The sequence below is a fragment of the Varanus komodoensis genome, unplaced genomic scaffold (assembly GCF_004798865.1).
Source record: "Varanus komodoensis strain SLA01 unplaced genomic scaffold, ASM479886v1 scaffold16, whole genome shotgun sequence".
Lineage (NCBI taxonomy): Eukaryota > Metazoa > Chordata > Lepidosauria > Squamata > Varanidae > Varanus > Varanus komodoensis.
Genome location: NW_025335468.1, coordinates 19,808,112 through 19,827,318, shown reverse-complemented (window position 1 = coordinate 19,827,318; position 19,207 = coordinate 19,808,112). Strand labels below are relative to the sequence as shown.

The window sequence follows — 19,207 nt, the reverse complement described above, 5'->3', positions numbered from 1 at the left end:
TTTGTTCTTCTTGTAGCATTTAACATAAGTATGGAAGCATGCTTCTTTCACTACATATGCACATAATCCACATGGACCACCTTGAGTTTTTTATACTTAATTTTGGATTAGTGCACAATTTGAATCTTCAAGCTGCAGTTGGCACAAATTCACCTACTTTACACAAGTTGCAGAGCAAGAGGTCCATATTTAATGGCAATGTCCTTGACTTTTTAAAATAAATCCAGAAATCACAACCTGTTCTAAAAACAGACACCTGTGTGGTGGTTCAGCTCTCATTAAATTGAGTTGGCACCAGCACAGGGCTGATGGAGTCAAATCCATGAGGCTGAGTAGAAAATAATTTTCAGCCCTTTGTTTTATTCCCCATACATTTTAAAATAGTACCTTCACTTTTGAACCCTCTAATCAAGAAGCACAGGATGGACTTTTTTGCCCCATGTTTTGGTAGGGTCTGCCAACCCTAACCAGTTGGGGCAATGGAGAGGGATGATAGCTTAAACATATGGAGATGCACTATTTGCCCATCCCCAAGTACTAGACTTTCTGTATGTTGGGGCTATTTCTTAGTATAACCTGATTTGCCACCAAAATTAACTCTTGGGGGGGGGGGGCTATTGCCAATTCTGGTTACCTGCTAGACACATATCTGAAACTCATGTTTGTCAGTGCAGATTTTGCACATTCATAATCTACTTTTTCAGCTGTCCACCTTAAAAATGTGAAACCATCTCAAAATGGCTCAAGGGGCTGGTTTCACGAAACTTGCACTTTCTGCTTTGCTGTACTTGGGATACCAGTAAAGTAAATCTGAGGACAGATTTGGAGGCTTTAGCTACAAATTCAGTATGGCTCACAGATAATCTATTTTACCTTTGCCTCAGAAATGTGTACGCGTTATTTATGCTAATTGCAAAGTACAGCATGGAAAGCTGTTTCTCGGTGGAGTTCAGCCATCACTCATGGACCCAAAAAGGACCTCAAGAGTGTAGAAGCAGTAAAGCACTGAATGCTTAATAAATTGTACTGAGGCAAATCCTCCCACTCATAATCTTCATCAGGAAAAGGCTCAAATATTCCCTGCCAGGTAATGAAGTCAAGAAGATCTACATGAAGCAGCTTTTCAAGATTGATTGCCAAACCTGCACTGATATTATCTATCTTGTTGGCTTTGTGGATGTATTCAGCATTGAGAAGCCAAGTGAGCATTTCCACCTTGTTGCCAATGCCACAAAGACTGATTTGTCTTCACTGAGTCACACCAGAAGAGGCAAAGTACAAGCCATGCAAGGTTAGGAAGATTTTTGTGGGCACCAAAGGGATCTCATACCTTGTCATTCATTATGCCTGGACAATCTGCTACTCAGTTCCCCTAATCAAGATCAATGACATGATCCAGATTGACCTGGAGATGGGCGAGATCACAAGACTTCATTAAATTTAACACAGACAACCTCAGCATGGTAACTGGTGGGGCCAACTTGTGTCATATTGGTGTGATCACTAACAGGAAGAGGCATTGCAGCTCATTGATGTGGTCCACATGAAGAAGGCCAATGGCAACAGCATTGCCAGCAGGCTTTCTAGTATTTCTGTTATTGGAAAGGCTCCTAAGCCTAAGATCTCCCTGCCTTGTGGAAAGGGAATCTGTCTCAACATTGCTGAAGCAAGAGAGACAAGAGGCAGTAATCAGCCAAACCACATGGAAAGCAACAGAGGTGGGAACACTCTGTACCTAGATAAACGCTTATGCACCCTTTTCAGTCTGAGGGGCAACTTCCAGTTAGGATAATCCATATTCTAGTAGCTATAGACCCATGTTTATACCTACAGAAGAAAATAGCTGCTAGCACTCTTTCGCAAATGTTTGTGCAAAAGTTTATGCAGTATTATACTAGGTAGGTTCTACAGCAACACTGATAGTTCGCCTTATGTGAGAGATTACACAACTGGAAGACCATCTTTGAATTTGAATTTATTTTAAAAAAATGTTCTAGCACAGGAGTGCACAACCATTTTTTCCCTCAAGAGCCTCTTTGCATGCCTGCTGGAGTGGCAGAGTCTACACACAAGTTGACTAGGGCCTACTTCCTTCCACACCTGTCTCCCTCCACACACAGATTCTCTCTCCCCCCCCCTCTCTCTCACACACACACACACACAATCAGATCATGCACATGCTTATGGCAACAAAGCTTGGTTTTGTAGCAACAGCATGTTTTACTTTCAAAGATGTTGGCTTTTCCTCCTTTCCTCCACAGGTACTCCAACTCAGTCATCAAAACAGAGAGAGGGAGAGCGGAAGATGCTCTAGGACCAGGCTCTGTCATTCCTGCCATTGAAATATTATTCCCTAGACCCATGGACCCTCTAGAAATGAATCTTATGAGCAGTGTTATAAAAAGGCAATCTATCTGTGGACCTCAGATCTTTTCGAGCAGTGCTTTAAGTCTTCAGAGCTCCCTCATCTGCTTTAATCAAGCCTGCTTCTTCCTTTTGAAATCAGTACTACTGCAGTTACTAAGAGACCTTAGGACTCACTTAACAGACTGATAGGGAGTGTAGTATGAAGGCACTAGCTGTTTAAACCAATGGGGAGACTGCCGCCTTTTCTTCCTTAGTCTGCTCGTTACTTAAGTCCAGAGCTCCGACAGTTCTAAATGCTGGCAAGATATGGGGCTCAGACACATAGAAACAAACAAATTTGCATGTAGTAATACTGACATGCATAAATAATTAGGAGATACTTGCTTTTTAAAGGAGTCCAGCTAATTCACCTTTTACTTGCTTTCAAGATAGAACTGTGCAGAATCACAGCTTGTGCTTGTTTAAAATTTACCCTACACACACCCACAATTTTCCTTAGTTTTTACGTAGGCCCAAATCCACATAAGGAGAATGGAGTGCCTGCAGTCAGCAAAAAGCTGTGCGCATTTAGCATTTAATTGTAAACAACATGGCACAGTGGCAAGGGAGAGAGTGGGAATGTATGGTAGATTATAATAACACATGTTCTTAGGCTTCAACCTCACATAATTACTAAGAAGTAACTCCCATCAAAGTAGAATTTACCTCTGACTAGTAAACAAAACAACACCAAAAGGCTACTTCAGGACTGGTGTTCATTACTTTGCTACACCTGGACCTCAGACTTGATGAGGAGGCAGAAAAAGTTGCCACAAATGTGGCTCCTCATTTTATCTGAAATACTTTATTTTGGTAGTTTCTGGGTTTCTAGAATGCACTTTTTAAAAACTGTTCTTGAGTTCTAATTTCTGGAAGTCCTAACATCTACACTAAATGTTGCAATATTTCTATGACATGTATGAAGTTCTTTATTCCCTTTGAAAGACATTGAAAATAGTTGCCATCAAATCTTTTTAGTAATGAGTTCTGTAAATTAATTGCCTGTCTAGAACGTGCTACCCCAAATTTTACTGAGTGACCATGAATTTTGCTATCATATGAGGTATTTTTCCTGTTCCATATTCTTGATGTCATTCATAAATGTATGACTCTTTGCTACATCTTTTTGTTCTTTCTTTCAAACTAACAGATTAGTCTCCTTATCTTTTCTCATAGGGAAAGTGTACCCATTCATTGGTAGCCCATTACCATTCTATTTTCAGTAATATGCTATTCTTATAGAGAAGAACTAACCAGAATTCTAAATAGAGCTACAGCATAGAATTACATAACTATATTATGACACTTTCCTATTTAATTTTTAATCCCTTTTCTATTAAAACTGAGTGCTAAATTTAGCCTTTCATGGCAGCTGCACACTTAAATTGACATTTTCAGCGAGCTTTCTGTTATGACCTAAGAACTTTCTTGGTTATTCACAGTCTGCTTAGACCAGTCCGTTTCCAGAAGTCTGATCTAATGTTGCCTTAACCCGGACATGCATTCTTCATGTTTTCCTTCCCTCCCTGAAGCACATTTCCCCTCCCCTCCCCTCCCCTCCCCTGTAATCAAAGTTTTGTGTTGTGTTGTGTAGTGTTGTGTTTTTACAGAAGCTAATTATTTTAACCAGGATTCAAAAATATTATTTAAAGGGTTTTGCTTACTCTGCTGAAAAGGTAAATTTTATTAGCAATTAACTGTGGTTAGCACTAACATAGTTGTAAAGCTAAATAACAGATGAAGTGAACAAGGGAAGGAAGGGGTTGTTCACTTTCCTCTGAAATCCTCCAAATTGCTCAAATAATGTGCATCAACAAAGTGACATTTTGAAGCCATGTGCTCTGGAATATTGCTGATTCTTATAGTGCTGGATCTTATCCAGTTTGATTGAGACTTTGGGCCTGCAAGGGAAGAAGTGAGTTGAGACTAACAGATTCAAGTTGAAGTCAGGTTCATTTAAATTACTCACGTTGAAGTTAGTCAAGTTATGGCGTGGCATATCAGCATAGCTTTTTATAAGTCAGGTTCAGTTAAACAAGTTAGTTTGAAGTCAGACAACCTGAGGTAAATCAAGCCATAGCAAGCCAGGGTACAGTTAATGGGTTTAGACAACATGATAACCCATACTCAGAGTTGTTGAACCATACTGTAGGTTGTTGTTGCAATGTGCATTACAGTAGTCCCCCAAAATTCACAGGGGTTGCGTTCCTAATGCACCCATGAATTGTGAAAAACTGGGAATTTGGTGCCGGCGATGGGCGCAGGCCACCAAGGCGGTGTGGGCGGGGAGGGTGCGGGACAGGCCAGGCTGGGGGGCGGGCACGCGTGCGTGACGAGGCAGGGGCGGGTGCACACAGAGGTTGTTTTCTCCGAGTGAGTCCAAACCGATCTCTTTGCTCACAGGGAGAGGCGCCAGTTTACTCGCAAGGAAATTGGTTTGGACTCACTCGGAGAAAACAATCTCCTTGTGAGCAAGCCGCTGCATGGAAAGTTCTGCGAAAGACTGAGGCCATGAATGCTGAACTGCAATCTCTCAGGGGGTATACTGTATTCTGTTATATGAAGCCAATCAAGATAACAAACCATGGATTCTATTTGTGGGTTGTTCCTAGTTAACAAGCCATGGGTTGTTAGCCTAGCTGGGTGCAGACAAAACAATAACCCAGTAACAACAGGCCCTGGTGACACCCCACACTCAATCCTTACTCAGTTCTTGAGCATGGGTTAGTGTATTTTCTGAAACTACCTAGTAAGTAATTGACATAATCTTCACAGTTTCGTGTGAACAGGAGTCAGTTCCATTGCTACCTGAGTTGTGGTTTCAGCAAATGCCTGGAGTTTTAAGAACCCTGAAGCCTTAAGAAGATTGTCAGGGCTCTATTGTCAAATGGTTTTCATCCCCTGAAAGAACTTGCTGTAATCTTTCAAGAAGGCCATGATAGATTCTGTGGTCTGATGCACCTGCATGTGGGAGAAGTCAGCATTGGACTCAGAGGATGAGGAGAGAGCTACATTTTCAGGCTGGGAGGATGGTATCAAGGGCTCCCTTTGAATGGTAAAGGCAATGCTGGGACGTAGAAGCAGGGGATCTGAAAGTCTCCAGATTTTGATGCCTATGAAAAGTTGGAAAGGCCCATTTAATAGGCCTTCAGGTACAGCTCCCTACTTATTGCAGGATGCCAAGTTAAAGCATCCCTAACAGATGGCTGTCCAGCTGCATTTTGAATTGCCTCCATTGTAGGAACACCCACAACCTCTCTGTTTAATCGGTTCCATTGTTGTATTGCTCCAACGGCTAGATTTTTCCTTCCTCCCTCCCCCAGCCCACCTGTTGCGATTTCAATTTCCCTTCCCCCAGCAGCTGGCATTGTGTATGAAAAGTATGAATGTATATGAATGTAGCTGGCACAACATGTAGATTATGAGGATACTCCACCTGAAGGAGCAGGTTTGATCAAAGTTTCTTGATCAAAGTTTCTTACTTGAAGCTCAGGTCGCCCCAGTGGCTTGGAATGCCTTCTACCAGCTTTGGCTGGTGGCCAGGCTGTGCCCGTATCTGGGCAGGGATAATTTAGTTACAGTAAAATCTATACTGTGGTAATCTGTGAAAAAGATTACTGCAATGCACTCTACATGGGGCTGACTTTGAAGATGGTTCAGACGCTGCTGCTCATGCAGAATGCAGCAGCCAGATTAACAGCTGTGACTCATAGGTCCAAACACATAAGATCAGTTCTGGTCCACTTGCATTGCTTGCCTGTATGCTTCTGGGTCTAGTTCAAGGTGCTGAATTGTAAAGCCTTTAATTTATAAAGCTTTAATAATACCTGTCAGAGTGTCTGTATTCAGACACCATGTTCAGCCTCTGGGGACTTCCTGTGAATGCCAACTCTGAGGGGGATTTGAAGAGTGGCAGCAAGAGGGAGCATTTTCTCTGTTATGGCTACCCAACTATGGAAAAACCTTCCCAGCGCAGCTTGCCTGGTTTGTCATCTTTTCAGCACCAGCTTAGACAGTTCTTTATGCCAATGATTTGCTTGGCCTGAGGGGATTACCCATCCCAGGTTTTCATAGGGTGCTGTATGTTTTTATGTTTTTATTTTTAGTTTATGCTATTTTTATTGAATTTTATTTTCTTGTTTTTATGTATTGTAACCATGCAGAGACCTTTGGCCATGGGGTGGTATAGAAATGAAAATAATACTAATACTGCTAACAATAACAAATGAAACTTTTTAAGAAAGCAGGTCTTCTTTCTGTACTGTATGTTCCCCAGTTACAGCAAAAGCTAGGGCAATAGTCACTCTTTTAAAATAAAATGTTTTCCTTATTAGCTTTGCTGTTAGCATCTGCCTAATTCAGTGCTCTTATGCTGGTCTTTACTGCACTTGGCCTATATCATTGGGACCATGTGTTAAACTGTTCTGAAAAGATCTGTGATTGAATAGGTGTTCTGCAATGTAGAAAGTTAAACTAGTGTGTAATTTTCCTTAAGATCAGGGCCTTAGGGAGACTGCATGATGATTGAGCGTAATGATTTTTAACAGCAGGAATCTGAGAGGATCACATTACTCACAAGTTATGAAGCCAGATATGCTGATAAAGACTTTATGCCATATTCTGTTATGTTCTAGATGAGCTGTGAGCTTGGCAAAAGAATCTATCCTGGAGTTACATTGTAAACTTTATTATTATTCATGTTCAGTTGCAAATGTTCATGGATTGCCATAATATTTCACTACTGTTGGTATACCATTTTGTCAGAACTGTAAACCAAAATAAATTATTGCCATTATTAACATATTATGGAATTATATTTATTTATTTATATTAAAAACATAAGCTTGATATGCCTATCAAAATTTAAAATTAAAATGTCCATGCTTTACCCAGGGTGGTTCTATATGGGCAGTTCATAGTGTTTCTAAATCATTTCTGTTTCACCATAAAATGCTTGTGAAATAGCAAGTCACTTTCCATTCTATGCAGCACTTCCATACTTTTTGCATGTTCCAGCCACACTAGTGGTTGGGGCATAATTAAGCAGGTGAGCAAGGGACAATTTATCTCCTCTACCTTCCCTTTTCCATTTGCTAAGATGGGATGGAGCAAAATTAAGTGAAGTAGTTGGCGATGCTCAAACTTTTCAGTTGTTTTCAGGGTTTGATTCATACAACATTTTGAGATCCGAGTCTGGAAATGTCCTGTGAAAACCAATTTCTGTTGCTGGGTTCGTGCTGCACTTAGTCTAGGTTTGTTCTCAGTCACAGAAATTCCCAGAAGCTGCATTCAGTCAACTTCAATTTATTTCTTAATATAAGACAAGTTCTTGGCAGTAAATAAATCCTAACAATCAACAAAGCAGTATATGGTCCAATGTAACATATTTATAACAACAGAAGTCTCTGGATAGATTTTGTTTTCGTGTTCTGTACAGTTTGTTCTTTGGCTTTGTTTTTGCAGTTGGAATGTGAAGATTCTTTTTTTATTGTAGTTGTTTATCATCACCTGCTGATTACTTAAAACAGAATAGTTCTCTATAGGAATTTGCCTATGACAATTATAGCGATGGGCAATTTCTTCAACATTGGGTATACTGCTTAGGAGTGGAGGGAGTATTAGGCAAAACCCCCTTGATTTCATGGAATTAGTGCCTGTTGCAAATATTGGGCTGCCAGGATCTGGGCTGCTTCAGGCTCCTCTTGCTGGACAAGCATCAGAATAACAGCCCTGGTAGTTGCAGGATTTGTCCCAGACTATGCTGCAGCTACCAGGTTCCTTATGAACACCACCTAGGAGCCCTGGGGGAAGAGTTATATAAGAGCTGACTCTTCCTCCCAGAAGCTACCTCTGCAACACTGGTCTCCAGTGTACTGAAGCTCTTGCTGTGTTTGGCTCCTCTTTGACTACTAGATTCCTGGAATGTGCTACAATGGACGTCTTGCTTGGTTTTGGCTTGCTTGATCCTGCAATTTGGATTAGTGATTTGGACTGGTAATTAGATTCTGTCTTTGACCGCCTTGCCTTGTTTCCTGGGCCCTGTTGCATTATCTTTTACTCAGGTTCCCATGCCCTGGACCCTTACATGGGCATCCTGTCAGTGTTAGCTTATTACTCAAATTTCATCAGCTTGTATTATTCTGATTTGCACTTCAATAACATCAGAAAGCTGCACTATCCCTACTGCTGCTAACACATTTTGTACTAAAATTGGTATGTTTCCCAACTCAGTGGCTGTGATGTGTACTCTTAACCTGTTACTGTAATTTGTGTCTGGACTGTTTCTGCCTTCTTGTTCCGCTTTACCTTTATCTGATACTTTTAGCATTGCTGTGTATGTACAGAAGCTGGGATAATATGAAGCTTTGATAACAAGCTGTTCAATGCATTGCTGTTCAGCAGTGCTGAATTCTTGATAGGTGACTTCAGAAGAATAGAGCCTGAAGCAAACACAAGGCTCAGAAAGCAGGTGCTGAAAATATGTTTATCCTTAAATTTATTTTGAAATTCATTAATTCATTCTGTTTCTATCCTCTTTATCTCCAATTACAACTCAAAATGGTTAATAAATCCAATAAAGGAGAAAGCCTTTTTCATTCAAGGAAACAGAGAAAAATAGTTAGCATGTTAGAAGAAATCAAGTTTGATTTATTCCTGGCACTTGCAGACTAAGGATATGATCCAGCCAAAGTGAATCATTTTTACATTTCACTGATTGCAGTAGGAGAGTTGACTGTGAGTTTAAAGCACTCCTGTTTCAATCAATGTGACTTTAATGTGCTTTACTTTGACTGGATAATACCGTAGTTGTTTCATTGTACTTCATCTAATATCTTTCCAGGTTCAAAAGCCAAAACCTGTAATTGTCTGGATGATCTTTCCATCTAATTTGTATAGCTGTATCTTCTTAACAATCTTTAGTATATGCATAAATTTTCTTGTTTTTGCTTCAAGGATTGCTCTTACTAATTTCTTCAACTTTGATAGCTGATGTTAACTATCTGTCATGAGTCATTCAAACTAAGAAGTTATGGAATTGTCCTTTGGTAGACTGAGATAAGAACTTCTCTCATCCATGGCCAGGGTCCAGCAGTCCCTGTCAGCATCCAGAAAGTACTTCTGCCTGACCACGGGAGCAAGTGCAATATTTATTTTCAGTGGCAACAGTTTACATGGGTGGGATGAGGCATTTTGAGGTAGGTAGGAGCTGCTGCTGGAAAAGTGAGCTTAAAAAGTTCCTATGCCAAAGTGGAACTATATCTGCAACTCTTTTGTAATGCCAATCTTGCTTAAACTTTCAGTGCACATTCCAATCATGTAAAGACCTGCAGGAAGAAGTTCAGCCTTCCTTTTATTTGTTGAGCTTAGTTTTATTGCAAGTATCTAAAATCGCAGTTTTTAGCAATGTTTTTAAAGTGACAAATAATTAAAATACATAACAAAAATATGAGCTTGAAACATAAATCCTTAAAATGTAAGCAGCCTTAATTTTGTGGTGGTGATACAATTTTAAGCTTAGCAATACATTAAAAATGGATAATAAAAAAGGTCTCCTCTGGTGTTTGGAAGATATCAGAAGGGACACCAGATGATCTGATTTGGGAAGGACATCTTCACTGAATAATGTGCCTCTCCTTCATAACCATCAGCCCTTTGGCCTGGTCACATGGAGCAAGGTTATTCTTTTCTATCAGCTTGTGACTGGAATAGTGGGCTCTGTGTTCTTTACTTTCTAACATAGTTGCAATATCTTCTTTGTTTCAGTATCTTTTATTAGCTGCAGCATGATTTTTACCCTGCTTTTTAAAATCCATTTTGAATATATTTGTTCATCTTGATGATATAGTCAGCAGAGTTCCTGGGTGACAATAATGTTGGACAGGTTGTCTCTTTATAAGTGTGAATGGAGTATTGTCGAATGATTGTGTCTATCTTTAATGTACACGTACCAGCAGTTTGGGAATCCCTCCTCAAATATTTCAGTGTTCACTGATTTCTTGATACTGCACCATTGTATAAAAAGTATTCTCTGTGTTAACATAGCTTATTGAGATACAAAAGTTACTGGCAGGCTTATATTGATCTGCAATCCTCGGATAACAATATGTGTTGTTATTATTTAAGTTCTCACCTTCTTAAGCATTTTGCTTGCCATTTAAGCAGATTTTCCCCTCCAGCTGTAGTTTTTGTGAATGGCTTGTTATGGCGCACCTAATTGTTCTATTTCTTTTGGCACTGAGCAATTTAGAGCATGAATGCATTTCAGTAATTTAATTGAACTGCTTTTCTTGATTACTTGAGAAGGTGCTGGGATTTATACAGCATCTCATTATCAGTTCTTGGTTAGCTGTCTTGGGGTAGGTTGTTGTCTTCTATTTTACTGTTCCTGCCATATTGTAGAGGTTGTACTTTGATTCATGTTGAATTTAAATGAAGTCAGCATCACTCAACTTAATTTCTCCTTCCACTTTCCTCTGCCTGTTTTTGTAGTCTGGCTTTTCTAGCTTCCATTTTCTCTGGCTGGATGTCATCTTTTAACTGTATTCCTCCCAGTCCCAAACTTTTATTCCCACAAATGTTGCATTTCAACCAATACTATTTGCTTTTCCTGAAAAAGCTTTTTTTTCCTCCATTGCCACTTAACCACACTCATTCCAAGACTACCCTGATTTTTCTTGCTTCTTGTTGTCATTGCATCTTGGCTTGTGTGTCTCCAGACCACCCACTTGTTAATTAATGCTACAATTCTATTGTATTTTAATTTGTGGCAATTTCCCTGATGTGGAACCCATTGATAGAGCAATGGGTTTCAGCAGGCTATTTCAGAGGGGAAAACATTTTAATTTAGAATAAAAAATAGGTCCATCTTAGTGAACTTGCATACTTACAATTGATCACACTTGAAGTTATATTTTGTTGATAGTAGATTCTGCCAACTTACATTAGATCGCAAGCTGAAAATCATAGCATAGTGAAGAGCCTGAGATGCTTGGACAAACATGTTTTAAAATCAAACAGAGCTGCTTAATAAACAGTTCCACAAGTATTTCTTCCACAATTGCAGGTAGAATAAAACATGCATGCTTGTTTCTCTGCTAATAGTGAATGTCACTGCAGAGGGCTTGGGGTGTCTGTAAAGAATGGCTCTGTATATAACTTTGTCATTTAACATTTTCTTAGTCTTGCCTTTTTGAGACAGTACTGCATCTTATTAGGTCTGAGGCCTTGTTTTGTTGCTGACAAAGTCCTGACTAGCAGTGATATTGGCAGGAAAGACATGGAATATTGTTAGGTGGGGCTTGGATTAGGTACACTCGATTCTGATTGACTGAGCTAGCTTGGTGGAAAAAGTTAAGGAAGCTGGAAATAAAAACCCAGAAACTGCCCAAGAAGCCAGAAATACAACTTTTGGTATCAGAGGAGGACTTTACCCAGAAACCGGACTTAGTAGGATGGGTATTTGGCTAGCAAAGAAGTTTTATGAAATTCAGCCTTAGGTAAAAGAAGTGTTCAGGGGCTTGCAACAGGAGCAGTGTCTCTTGAGTCATAAAGAATTGTTCACTAAGCAGCTTTTTGAAAACCCCAGAGTAAATGTTAACATCCTCTTATGTGTGAAAGATCCCTTTAATATATTAACTTGTTCAAAATTCATTTCACATTAGTGCTCATCTTGTGCCTAAGCTTCTTACCAAGGTATGAGGAGATTTTAAAATATGCTAGGTGAATTGGGGACAGTGGAAAAGGGTCAGCTTGTGAAGTTCTCTGTTATGGTGGCAATGAGTGCCTGAAATATAAGCATTTGCCAAAATCCAGAAACATCATAGGTGGGATTACCAATGAAGGAACAATTCTATTTGTGGTGGAAGAACTAGGGGAAGATACACTCATGGAGGAGTGCATCAAGTTTTCATTTTGTTCTGTTGATACTACAGCTTTCTGAAAAAAACAGAAATTCATCTGAACAAGTTTGCTCATTAAAAGACTTACTTTTACAAGCATTATATTTTGTTTTCCCAATGTGTGGTGGAGGTCTGGGTTGGTTAGAGGAAAGTGAACAAATGCTTAATTTTGGTGGCGAATTCATCACTTAGAAATGAGCAGAAACAGTCATCCCCCCCCCCCCCGCCGCCCATTAGACATATCCCTACTTTAGTGGAACTTAGCTTCAATACTACATTACTTTGGTTGAGCATGAACCCTGAGATAGCTAGGCAATTCCTATCATTTTGCCAGATTTTTCTGTCAAGAACATGCTTTTCACATACAAATTGGAGATAAGAGTTTATTTCATTTCTGTGCCACTCCATAGTGGAAGTTCTCTGCATAGTTCACAGTAATTTAATCAAATGCAAAAGATACAATAAAATACAATAACTCACAGTATAAAATTTAAAACAGCTTAAAATTTCAAAATACAAAAATATAAAACAGTTTAACTTCTAAAACATTTCCATTAAAAACTAATTTTTAAAAATTACTATTTTAAAAACCTAATTAAAACAGCAGATAAAATCCATGGAATGCCTGGAAATAGAGGGCAGTTTTATCCTGATGCCAAAAAGATGACAGTGTTGGCACTGAGTGGGCCTCAGTGGGAAGACCATTCCACCAAGGGGGGATGGGGGGAGCACCACTGGAAAGGCCCTCTTCCTTGTTGCCTTCTTCTCGACCTCCCTTAAGGGTAGCAGCTGGAGGAAGGCCCCAGATTCAGATCATAGGGTCTGGGTAGATTAAAGTCAGGAGAGGTGTTCTATCAGGTATTATGGCCCTAAGGTCAGAAATCTCCAACATATAGTCTAGTTTGGTCCTTGGTTTAGAGATTCTCCAATTATGTTAGCACCTTAGTTCACCTTCCCCAGCCTGGTGCCTTCCAAATGTCCAGCATTCTGACCATTGGCTATCCAAACTGGGGCTACTGAAGTGCAAAACATCTGGAGCAGAGCTTTTCAGGTTTTCATCTGTCACCTTCTCAAATAAGAGGCTAATCAGGTTTGTCTTTTTCAGTTCAAGATAGCCCTCATGACTGTGCATCTAGAAAACAGTTAGAGCTTGAATGGTTCATGTCCTATTTATTTATTTGATTATTTGAGGAATGGTTAGCATGCTGGGCTAGGGACCTAGGAGATTATTGTGAGGATAAAAATGGAGTGGAGGAGGACAATGTAAGCCACTTAAGGTTCCTTGTAGGAGGAAGAAAGGTGGGTTATAAATGCAGTATATTCAAATTTACATAATTTGAAACATTTGTTTCCCATCTTTCCTTTAGTAAGGGTCAAAGCTATTTTGCTCTACCAGCAAAATACCGTATTTTTTGCTCTATAAGACGCACTTTTTCCCCCCTCAAAAGTAAGGGGAAATGTCTGTGTGTCTTATAGAGCAAATGTTTGTGTGCCCGATGCCCAGGACGCTGCCGGCCCGGCTGCACCACATGGCAATACCTGGCCGGCACGCGCTCGGTGCGCCCTGCTCCGCTCCCCCCTCCGGCGCAGGTGAGAGCTGTGCCACTCAGGGGGAGCGGTGCAGAGGAGGAGGAGCCGCGGGCTTTAACCCGCCGGCCGCACGGAGAGACGGACTGCTCACCCCCACTGCCCGGGAAGACCTGCCGCCACCGTGCCGCCCGGAAGACCGCCGGCACGCTGCTGGCCCAGCTGCACCACACCTGGCCGGCACACGCTCTGCGCGCCCTGCTCCGCCCCCCTCCTCCGGCACAGGTGACAGCTGTTAATCACAGGTCGGTGTGTTTTCAAATGGCAACCCGTCTTTTAATGAAGCCCATGGGCAAGTGATGGGGAATGTGCCTGTGATTATCAGGAAGCTTTCCATGGATCCCTCCTCTAAAAACTAGGTGCATCTTATGGTCAGGTGCATCTTATAGAGCGAAAAATACGGTACTTTGTATACTGAACACTAAAGACATGCAGAAAATTATAATTATTCCATGTAATTGCAGTATGTTGTTATCCTTAATTTTTATATTATCAACACTTCCTTTAATTTAACTGCCTCATAAATGCTTTATTGGCATCAACTGCAACAAAGGCTGGTACCACTCATTCATTATGTCCCTTAATATATAGGTCTTAAATATTGACAAGAAAAGTAAAGTAAGCCTTATTGTATAAATATGCTATATAGCCATGTGTTAAACAGCTTAATTCGAGCAATGTAATAAATTAATTATATTAGTTAATCCAGGTGTCCAGCTGCCTAAAACTACCTTCCCCAACCTGGTGTCCTCCAGCTGTGTTGGACTACAGTTCCCAAAATTCCCCTTCTGGCATAAACACACCTGGAGGACAGCAGGTTGGGGAAGGCTGGTGTAAAATCCTCAGCAGCTCTTGTTAAAAAAAAATCTTTAATGTTCTTAATTGGAAAACCTAAGCATTTCTGTAGCCAAAATATTTAGACTTTTTGGAGGCCTGCAACATACTGTTGTGCTTTCTGCTTTGGCTAAAGCAACAGCATGAAGTGGTGAAAATGAACTGGGCCCAACAGTATTAAGTATTCTTTTTTCCTGTTATGGGCTGGGGGTGGGCAGCTAATGCCTGTCCTTTACAGTGTCCCATGGTGACTTGATATTGTATAAGGACATGCTGCTTGGTGGAGCTTGTTTCTGCCCGCATGCTAAGTCAAGGAAAGCAGTAGATCCAGTAGCTCATATTGAATAAGACAGAATAAACCAGAATGCAAGAAGTCCCACAGGGTATGCAAGCATGTGTGCCACTTATAATGCTTTTGATATACTGGGCTGTCACATGGCTTGTAAAGCATGGAGAATGACAATGGCTGACCTTTTATATTCTACATAAGAGTCATGTTAACCCATTGAGACTTCAAATTTGACGACAAAAGAAGGAACATACACATGTACAGATATACTTTAGAAAATCTGATAGCCATGTCTGATGTAAAGTGCAACCATTTTGCTGGTACTTTCTAAAATAAACTACATGTTTGTATGTAAGAGTGTATATATGTATGTGCATGTGTTCTTGCACATATGAATAGTCCCTTGGTTCATTTTAATATTTGCCCTTTCTTTTCCCCCTCATTGTGATCCTTGCTTTCTTTCTTTCTTGCCTGCTTGTAATTGTGCACATAATTAAAGCTGGCAAGATAAACACCTACAGCTGCTCCATAGAGGAACCAAGCCAAGACTGACACTATTCCTGTGCTGTATCATTTGCCAAATCACTGATGCTTGGTTGTCAGCATCTCTTCCTTTTGTTTAGCTATTGCTAACCCCAAGCTTCTCACTTCATATGTTGACACACTATGGCTGATAGTTACATTGGTATTTTGTCAAAGGTAGCATGGTCAGTCCTTTATAATTTATGTGGATGATAGGAACCATTATAACCACAAGGTACATTGTATTTGTCATGTATTTTTAAAACATGGTCCCCCAGAATGAGAAACGTCATGTATGAGGAATGTTCATATGCAGTTTATCTTTATTATGATGCTGTTTTACTTTTATTTGTAAGTGTCATTTCAACAGAGATATTGTAGGTGTCTTGCCCCAAAGGTCACTAATTGTGTTTGTCTGTTCCCCAAGGCACATTCCCCTTCCCTCTAAAAAATGGATACACATTGCTTTTTATTCTGATGATCTAGTGAGGATGTACTTCGGGACTCTGGTTTCCAACTGTGTGTCATAGCTATGATTGCAGTGTTAATGAAAAGACAGGGAATTGTATTTTGGCACAATCTCTGGCTGCAGATCAAGATTTCCATTTCATCCTTGTGTGGCATGGGAAAAAATTAAAATAATTATCCAGTGTTATATTATTCTTGTGTTTTTTGGAAGTTACTCATTATAAATGTATTATTTTTCAGGTATTGAACAGCAGCAGATAAATGTTGCCCCCTCTTCAGAGTCTTTTACCAACTGGAGAGCTATATTATCACCAACATGGCCTTCTAAAGAACTTGAGTCTTCCTCAGTGGGTGACATTTCAATGAGGCAAGCCTTGGAAAATGCCAATCTGCTTCAGATAATAAAAAGTACATTAGCAGGGACACGGACCAGAACTATGGACCAAGCTAGGTTTTTGCCAAGTCTGTACCAAGGCAGTGGCAACAGTGCATCCCAGGAACCTTCTGAGGTATCAGCTGAGTCAGCAATGAGGTCTCAAGATGCTGATGAAATGACCATTGTATCAGGTTTGCCTCAAATCGGTGTGTTCTCTGCATTGTCCACATCATCATCAGTAACACATCAAACTACTACTGTGTCATCTCAGATAATGCCATATGCAAAATCTTCCATTTCAAAAGAAATCACACCTGGATCAGACATAATTTCAACCTCTCCATCATCATCCCCTTTGCCATTGATAAACGAGTCACCTCATGTCATTGTCAGTTCCAAGTTGACTGTGCCACCTGCTGAAGTGCCTTTGGCCACAGATACAAAACAATCATTCAGTACAAACACATCTAACCCCTCTTTTAATAAAAGTTCAGGCACTCCATTGAGCACAGTAACTACTGGAAATTCAAGCACAACAAAATATGCATTATCTAGAAATGATGGTCAGGAATTTTCAGTTGTCACTTCTTTTAATAATAAGTTTGGATTGGTTAATGGACACTCCACATTACCAGCAGAGAGAAAGATGAACCCAAGGAACAGGAAAGTGCATCTGCCTGCTTTGCATGCATTTATATCCAATAACACTTCTGTTCTACTGCCTACTCAGAGAGTGCCATTGGATTCTAACAAAAGCAATTCTTTCTCTGGAATAATTCATAAAGAATCTTCCTTAGTTCTTATGAAGCAGCCACCTGAATCCATGACACCCCATAAAAAGAGTAGCATCTATGTAACTGCATCAGCTCCAGGTCTTAAGAGCAAGACATTAATTCCTTGGATTTCTACATCCGCTTTCCATACATCAGGTATTCCATCTGCATTCTTGAAAATGATTACTGATTTGCCTTCTGCATCTCCATCAAGCTCCACCAAAGAAAGGGCTTTATTATCAGATTTTGAAAGTCCAAAACCTCTGCATTTGGTGACAGATATGTCTTCCCCAGCAGTGCCAACTGTAAGTATTCCTGAGGCAATAAGCACAAGTAATGCACTAGCTCAAGCACCAGCATCTACAAATATACCAGTTTCCTACTCAGCAGATGAAGTCACTTCCTTAACAGTTAGGCTAAATAAGAATTTCGATAGAATAGCAGATGCTACTGTCTCAGCACCAAGTGATAAAAGTAGCTCCAAGATTCATTTAACAAATTCTCATGTCACAGAACCAACCAATTGGGTTTCCACAAAAGATAATTCTGATATAGCTTATGAATCCATACCTTCATTACATTATGAACCTGCCTTATTGCTTCCTGATTATTCCTTGATGAGGTCATTACAGCGTCGGGTTGTCATGAAAGATAGTACAGCAACCGTGTTTACAAATGTTGATGCTAGCAGTGTTCTTCCTTCTCAGTCTCCATGGTCCCAAACTACAAACTTTACTTTAGAACTTCCTGTCAGCAAGCAAACACCATGGAGAATAATGCTTGATAAAATGTTGTCACTAGAAAGAACCAGTTCTGCTGCGTTTTCTGTATCTTTGCCGACTTCCCATAAAGGCCTTCTGCAACCACACTCCACTGCCACTTTTATATCTTCATCTAACAATTCCAGAAATTTGTGGCTAACAGATTTTAGTGAACAAAGCCCATCTCTTAGTCTAACAGAAGAGAAGGGTGGGAATACAAAGGCATCTTCTGCTGTGACACAGCAGGCAGAACTTTTGTCTTATTTAACTTTAAATAAATCTGATACTGAACTGCATGGAAATTTCCATATGCCTGATCCATCCGATAGGACCACTACTGCAACTCTAGACTTACATGTATTGCCCTCATTTGCTCCAGCAGCAGGACGCTTGGAAAGCCAGAGGCCAGCTTCTCTAGGTACTTCAAATGCTGTGTCAAAAGGTATCATAGATACTTCAAACACTGGCAAGATTTTTAAAACTACAGCTTTAGTCTCTGAGTGGGTCAGAGATTTGCAGCCCTCTGCTGTTCTTAGTGTTTCATCAGGAAAGCAACCAGCTCTCATGTCCCAAGCTGCAAAGCATTATGCAGACTCTACCACTTTAAGAATGGTTCCAGGTCTACAGCAACAAACAAATTATGTTCATAATCAGACACCTTCTAGCTCAGCATCATCTTCTGTTGATATATCTGTAACATCTATTCAGAATGTTTCAACTTCAGCTTTCAGTGGGATGAAGTCTAGAAGTTTGACAGAATTTAGCCCAGAATCTCATACTATGTCTAAGGATTTCACACCTGCTCTTACAAAAGCATCTATTGGCATGGATTCATTTCCCCCAACTTCATCAACATATTCTCACTCATGGCCTTTTACTTCTTATGCCAAATCTGAGACTATGTTGAAGTCTCAAACAACTAATTCTGAAGATCTCCCTGCATCAACAAATTCATTGAATGCGGCTTCACCTACATTATCACTGGCTTCTCAGTTCATTGCTAGATTATCTGTTCCAGTCAAACCGGAAATTAGTGCTGTTAGTGGTAAGAAAACAACAGTCTCTTCCATTGTGGTACATGAATTGCTAAGCTCTACACCAATGTTAAATATTGTTGAAGAACACACAACTTCGGGTAAAACAAAACAGTTTTCAAATAACCCTGACTCAGGAACAAAAAGTAATGAGCAGCCAACAACATTAAGTACAGAAGGGTGGTATACAAAAGGCGGAAGTGATATCCTAGATACAGTTAAAGTGCCTAATTCCACTAAGATCACTCCATTGCCAAC

General features: G+C 40.2%; 1 protein-coding gene across 1 annotated transcript in view; it reads left to right on the top strand.

Moving 5' to 3' along the window:
• Positions 1-1,200: 1,200 nt before the first annotated feature.
• Positions 1,201-19,207, top strand: part of KIAA1549L (KIAA1549 like) — a 119,629-nt gene continuing 101,622 nt past the window's right edge. Inside the window, exons 1-2 of the mRNA XM_044425840.1 lie at positions 1,201-1,291; positions 16,246-16,572. Coding sequence (XP_044281775.1) covers positions 1,285-1,291; positions 16,246-16,572 — 334 coding nt within the window. The 5' untranslated portion in view covers positions 1,201-1,284. The remainder of the gene's footprint in view (positions 1,292-16,245; positions 16,573-19,207) is intronic.